The sequence below is a fragment of the Orycteropus afer genome, unplaced genomic scaffold (genome assembly GCF_000298275.1).
Source record: "Orycteropus afer afer isolate SDZICR_OR568_19922 unplaced genomic scaffold, OryAfe1.0 scaffold00099, whole genome shotgun sequence".
Classification (NCBI taxonomy): domain Eukaryota; kingdom Metazoa; phylum Chordata; class Mammalia; order Tubulidentata; family Orycteropodidae; genus Orycteropus; species Orycteropus afer.
In genome coordinates, this window is record NW_006921686.1 from 6,411,817 (window position 1) to 6,418,068 (window position 6,252).

The 6,252-nt window shown below is 37.9% G+C and overlaps 2 protein-coding genes across 2 annotated transcripts in view; both read right to left on the reverse strand.

The window, feature by feature from the left end:
• Positions 1 to 1,264, reverse strand: part of LOC122150162 (zinc finger protein 234-like) — a 14,516-nt gene extending 13,252 nt beyond the window's left edge. The window contains exons 1-2 of the mRNA XM_042781255.1: positions 1,253 to 1,264; positions 675 to 797 (exon numbers count right to left, since the gene is read on the reverse strand). Of these exons, the coding sequence (XP_042637189.1) occupies positions 675 to 797; positions 1,253 to 1,264 (135 nt within the window). The remainder of the gene's footprint in view (positions 1 to 674; positions 798 to 1,252) is intronic.
• Positions 1,265 to 2,831: 1,567 nt separating this feature from the next.
• The window catches only part of LOC103198901 (zinc finger protein 234-like), a 38,801-nt gene continuing 35,380 nt past the window's right edge, over positions 2,832 to 6,252 (reverse strand). Inside the window, 1 exon segment of the mRNA XM_007943108.2 lies at positions 2,832 to 2,890. Within this exon segment, the coding sequence (XP_007941299.2) occupies positions 2,832 to 2,890 (59 nt within the window).

Below are 6,252 nucleotides of genomic sequence, written 5' to 3' on the forward strand. Positions count from 1 at the left end.
TAATTGCAGGAACTGAGGATGTGTTACATTACAGGGAAATTTGGCTACAGATAGAATTAACATCGTGAATCAGCTAACATTAAAATAGGATACCCTTCATTATCTGGTGAGCTCAGTGTATTCAAGAGAAAAGTGACTACAGAATGGTTAGAATGATGCAAATGTGGTGGGCTTTGCAAATGCAGGACGGGGGCCACACTCGGAGGAATCTGGCAGTATTTAGAAGCTGGAAAAGGCAAAGTGAATTCTGTACTAGAGTCTCCAGAAAGGAATGCATCCTGGACAACATCTTGATTTTAGCAAAATGAGACCCATATTGGAATTCTGACCTACAGAACTGCAGGACAACCAATCTGTGTTGTTTAAGACACCAAATTTGCAGTAAGTTTTTCTAAAACAGGAGACTAATAAAATATCATTGCCATGTCTGGAAAACTACAAGGACAAACAGCAAGAAGAAAAAGATAGGTGGTGTATTCAGAGAGAAAGTAGGGCCTGAAGATTAGAATATGTAGGACTTTAATAAGCCACTCTAGTATTTTCTACTCTATTTCACAAAAAAATTGTTGGTAGTAGAGTCAATTCCTCTAATATAGGTGGCTATTCCAGGAGCCCCAAAGCCTTGAACACCTGAGAAGATAAAGAAACTCCAGAGGGAGGCTGTCCTCACCCACAGAGACCAGGTTTCTGAAGTTCTCCAGCATCACGTCTTGGTACAACGTCCTCTGGGCCGAGTCCAGCAGCCCCGCCTCCTCCTTGGTGAAGACCACAGCCACATCCTTGAATGTCACCAATTTCTAAAACATCAAGCACACACACACACACACAGAGACTTAGAACTACCATCCACTTGAAAGGGGGCAGCACTGACAAGGCAGAGAAGATTATGAACAGAGTAGCTTTTTGTGAGTTTGAGGGACATGAGTTAATTTGTAGATATCTTAGCTTTCCCCATATCTTGCAAATGCCATACACTGATTCTCCTTAGCTTCCCTGGACGTAAAGCAATGAAGCCCTTGTATTTCACCTGGTGTTCTCAAAGTATATTTATTACTCTAAGTGTTGCATGCTGATGCTGAGACACCTGTTTTACTTTTAGATTCCTATGGCCATTTACCCTAGAAAAGTGTACCAATTTAATTTCAACAGAATTTGACAGCACCTCCTTCCTTCCTTCCCTGTCTCTCTTTAGCACTTATAACAGTGTGTGCCACAGAGTAAGTGCTTAATAAACCTCAGTTATTCCTATTACATCACCACTCATCTGTCATTTTGTTGTACTGTACTGGCTTGTGATGATGGAAGCTATTGGTACATAGACCAAAAGGCAATCATTTGAACAGAACAAGGAGATACTGTGTGGTTTAAAATCAGGGAAGATGTACATTAGGGTTGTATCCTTTAACCATACTTATTCAATCTGTATGCTGAGCAAATAGCCCGAGAAGCTGAATTATATAAAGAAGAACACGGCATCAGGATTGGAGAAAGACTCATTAACAACCTGTGATACGCAGGTGACACAACCTTGCTTGCTGAAAGCAAAGAGGATAAAGCACTTACTGATGACGATCAAAGATTACAGTCTTCAGTATGGATTACATCTCAACAGGAAGAAAACAAAAATCCTGACAAGTGGACCAACAAGCAACATCATGATAAATGGAGATAATATTGAACTTTCCAAGGATTAAATTTTACTTGGATCTACAATCAATGTCCATGGAAGCAGCAGTCAAGAAATCAAATGACATAATGCATCGGGCAGATCTGCTGCAAAAGACCTCTTTAAGGTATCAAAGAACAAAGAAAGATGTCACTTTGAAGGCTAAAGCATGTCTCACCCAAGCTATGGTATTTTCAATTGCCTTATATGTATGTGACAGCTGGACAATGAATATGGAAGACAGCAGAATGATTGATGCATTTGAATTATGGTGTTGGGGAAGAATACTGAATATACCATGGACTGCCAGGAGAACAAACAAATCTGTCTGGGAAGAAGTACAGCCAGAACGCTACTTAGAAGCAAGGATGGCAAGACTTCATCTGACATGCCTTGGATGTGTTATCAGGATAGACCAGTCCCTAGAGAAGGAGTAAAGTGAAGCGTCAGCCAAAAAGAAGACCCTCAACAAGATAGACTGACACAGTGGCTACAACAATGGGCTCAAACACAGCAACAGCTGTGAGGATGGTATAGGACCGGGTAGTGTTTCATCCTGTTGGACACAGGGTCACTATGAGTTGGAACCTACTTGATGGCACCTAACAACAACAACAAATAATGTACATTTAAATTTTAGGTATTTTCTCATTATAACCAACTTGAAAAGAGCATCATTTTATGTAGATCGTACTCTTTTCCCTCATTATTTAAAGTAAATTCAAAATGAAAATTAAAATGTCAGTAAGGTCATTTAACCTTATGATCAAATAATGAGATTTTCTTCCTCCTTAAGTCATCTGTAAGACAGTATAAATATTCCTAAATCCCCATAAAGTGGCAAAGCAGTTCACACATTTTTACTTTATTTTGATAACCTTAACAAGGAAATACAACCGATTTTTATACTTCTTACTTATTCAATTGTAAATGAGTACATATGGACTGACTATGTCATTTTCTCCTGTTTAACTTGTCTGTTCATGACTTTTGCTTACATTCCTACTGATGCTTTCCTTTATCCTGTGACTCTAATAGTTCTACAATAATATCATGCCATTTTATAGCATATATATTGAAAATATTTCCACCTCAAGTAGTTATTTGTTCTTTTAACACTGTATAATCTTTTGCCAAGAATTTAAAATTATGGAACATCACTGGGCTAATCATTGTACTTGTTGGGCTGGAGCTCTGAGTACCTCAGTGCATTTGAGGAGGTCACTGGGAAGAGAAAAGGGGCACAGTGAGAAAGCAGGAGAGGAAATCATCACTCAGGAGAATACTCCAGGTACCCACACCACTAGGTATGGGTCTCTCTCCTTATGTCTCTCTTTTTCACCTGAACAGAGTGGCTACCACTCCTGATCCTTGGTTTCCTGTGGGAACCTAAGCAGGTTTCTCAGATTTCAATGCTTAAAATGAAGAAGAGACCAAGTACCTCTTCAGACAAATTTATTTTGCCAAGCACTTGCATTCTATCACTGCAGACAAAACGCAGTGACAGAATGCAAGTGCTTGGCAAATAAGTCTAGTATTATCCTCAGATGTTTTAAATTAAGGTTGTTAATTAATGCCTGAAGGTGAAAGGGAAAAAAAAAGGAACATAAAATAAAACACACAGAGAAAATGGCTGTGGCATGGAAAAGCAGAATCTAGCTCCTTCCTACGTGATAACATCCAACAATATTGGTGCTATTACACTGGGTCGTATTTGAATATTCTATCTACCAAACAGCTAACGTGCCACATATCAATTAACGTTTTCAATAATGAGTTCCTAGTACACTGGAGAGAAGGAGGATTTTTCAGAAATGATTTCTAGGGGACAATGCCTTATGCAGGAAAACTGTCACTGTAGTGCTGCTTAAAACAACAAAATTCAGAAATCACCTACATTCTTACAAGTTAGAAGTAGTTAAAAATAAAAGATTCAACAATTCAATTGGAAGATGATGTAATTACAAAAAGTGAATGCTTTATATTAGATTAAAAAAGGACAATTTAAAATTAGATATAGGTTATGAATACAAATATAGTTATAAAGGCATATTATGAAAAAGAGCATGAGAAAATAACAATAGCTAATTACCTAGCAAGGAAGTAATAAAATTGGAGAATTACTTTTGAAAGAAAAAGAGTATTAATAAAACAAAAACTGAGAACAAATCAAAAGTAAACCAAAAATGGACAAAGCAGGCACTTGGCACACGAAAGGTCCTCACATGTCTTTTCTCCTTGAAGCTTCCCCAAAAAGAGAAAATTATATATCCAATCTGAGTAGAGAGAAGGAATTTTATCAGTGAGAAAGGCAAGCCCCACTCACCTTGAATGTACTCATTTTACTTCCAACTTGTAGTGATGTACAGAGTCCTGAGATATGCAGGGTCTTGGGAAGGCCAAACTGGGAAAGGAGAAAGAAGACAGAAACAGAAACAGGTGGCTAGGGATTTTATTCACTTTCATGGATGTTTACCATGAACTAGCCAACGTGTAATTCCTCACCCAGTTCCGCGGGGTGGTTGCAGCTGAACACACCTTGATAAGTAGGTCATACCATGGAGACCAGATGTCCTTCACCCCTTTCAGTGTGGTTCAGGGAATCTTCCGCACAACTACACACCTTGGCCCCATCGCCACTGTTGCCTTGTGGCTCCTAAGGTAGGAATTTTGATTCTGGTACAATAAAAATTAAGATAATATAATATACTAAGTAACAGTCATCTCTGGAGCCAATATCTATGTGGGTTCAAATCCTGGCACATCTTTTCACAAGCTGTAAAATTAATAGCATAGCTTTGCCTCAATTCTGTCATCTGTAAAACAGGAAGTAAAAGAGTCTCCACTGTTGGGATTACTGTGAGGTAGAAAGTAGTATACTTCCAGAGCTTTTTATTTATTTGCAGCTACAGAAAAGCATATGATATTCAGTATATGCAGTGGTTCTTATAAACAAATTTCAACTAATGCGATGCAGTAAGATGTGGACTTCTGATGTGGTTTGTCAAGTGAAGGTCACATATAACCTCTGAAAAATCTGTCAAACTTGCTTGGCTATGTTCCCTAATAAATTGTTGCCTTAATAATAACATTCAAATTGGGATACACAACCTTTTTCTAAAAGCTGTGAAAACGTGAATTTCCAGCATTAAGCAGAAAGGTCCAAAATAAGCCTTTTTATCAACATAAAAATAAGACGCTGGAATACAATGCGTGACAAATCTTCTAGTAACCCTAAACATTTTATATAAAGATTCTGTGTACACTTTGATAAAACTAATGAAAACATGAAAGAAAAAAATTAATCAGCATAAGTGGAAAAAAGGAATAACATTACTTTTTATTAAAAAATACTAGATTCGGGCAAGACTCCCAATACTATGGCCCTGGAATACATTCTGCACCTGGAATAAAACGTACCTCCAGGGGCAGTCTCTCAGCCCAACAGGTAACAAGATATACATGCAGACCACTCAACCCAGGATGATGCACCCACATACCCTATGGTAATACATCCCTTAGAGCAATAGACCATGGGACAACGAAGGACCAACATTCAAACTGAGGAAAAGCAGGACAAACAGGAGTGCATATTTATAAAGAGCACAGGGGGAGGGCTACAGGATAGGGAGGGGAGGAGACTGGGTTAGGGTTGGACATGGTGAATGGGGAATGAAACTAAATGTACGCATTACGTTGAATGTAAAACAAGTTCTTAAAATTAAAAAAAAAAATAGTAGATTCTGGGAAAAACAATAATTTTGGGGGTGGGAAGTACTCTTTAGAAAAGTTTACCAGTTTCTCAAAAAGTTACGTATCAATCTACCACTCGACCTAGCATTTCCAAGCCTAGGTATCTACCCAGGAAAAATAAAAACACATGTCTACACAAAGACTTGCATGTGTATGTTCATAGCAGGATTATTCATAAAAGCCTTAAACTGGAAATAATCTAAATGTTCATCTATATGGACAATATGTAGGTTATCCATATAGTGGAAAAATACTTCGTCACCACAAAGGAAAAAAATACATACACACTGCAACATGGAGAAACCTTGGAAGCATGCTAAGGGAAAAAAGCCAGTCAACAAGGACCATACATTGTATGATTCTATTTATATGAAATTTTCAGAACAAGCAAAACTACAGTTAGACAAAGTAAGTCAGTGGTCTCCTGGGGCTTGAGGTGAGAGTGGGGACTGACTATAAATGGGCATGAGGGCTCTTATTCAGCATCACAATACATTCTCAAAGCAATTTATGGTGATGGTTGCACCACTCAGTAAAGTTCCTGAAAATCACTGAACTGCATACCTGAAATGGGTAGGTTCTATAAAGTGTATTTCAATAAAGTTGGTAAAAAGAATGATTTGATTATCTACATTTCATGTAAATTAACAAGGCTGAATTGAATTTTACTCAAATAAAATTTACATTTTGCAGTGTAGTAAATTACTTAGTGTGGCTTTTCTACCCATAAGTCTTTGTAAACCCCAAGGGATTTTCTATGAGCAACTGAGGAGCTCCTGATTGCTGAAGTTGTCAACCTGGAGTATTTCTGTTGGGCATGGCACAAAACAATG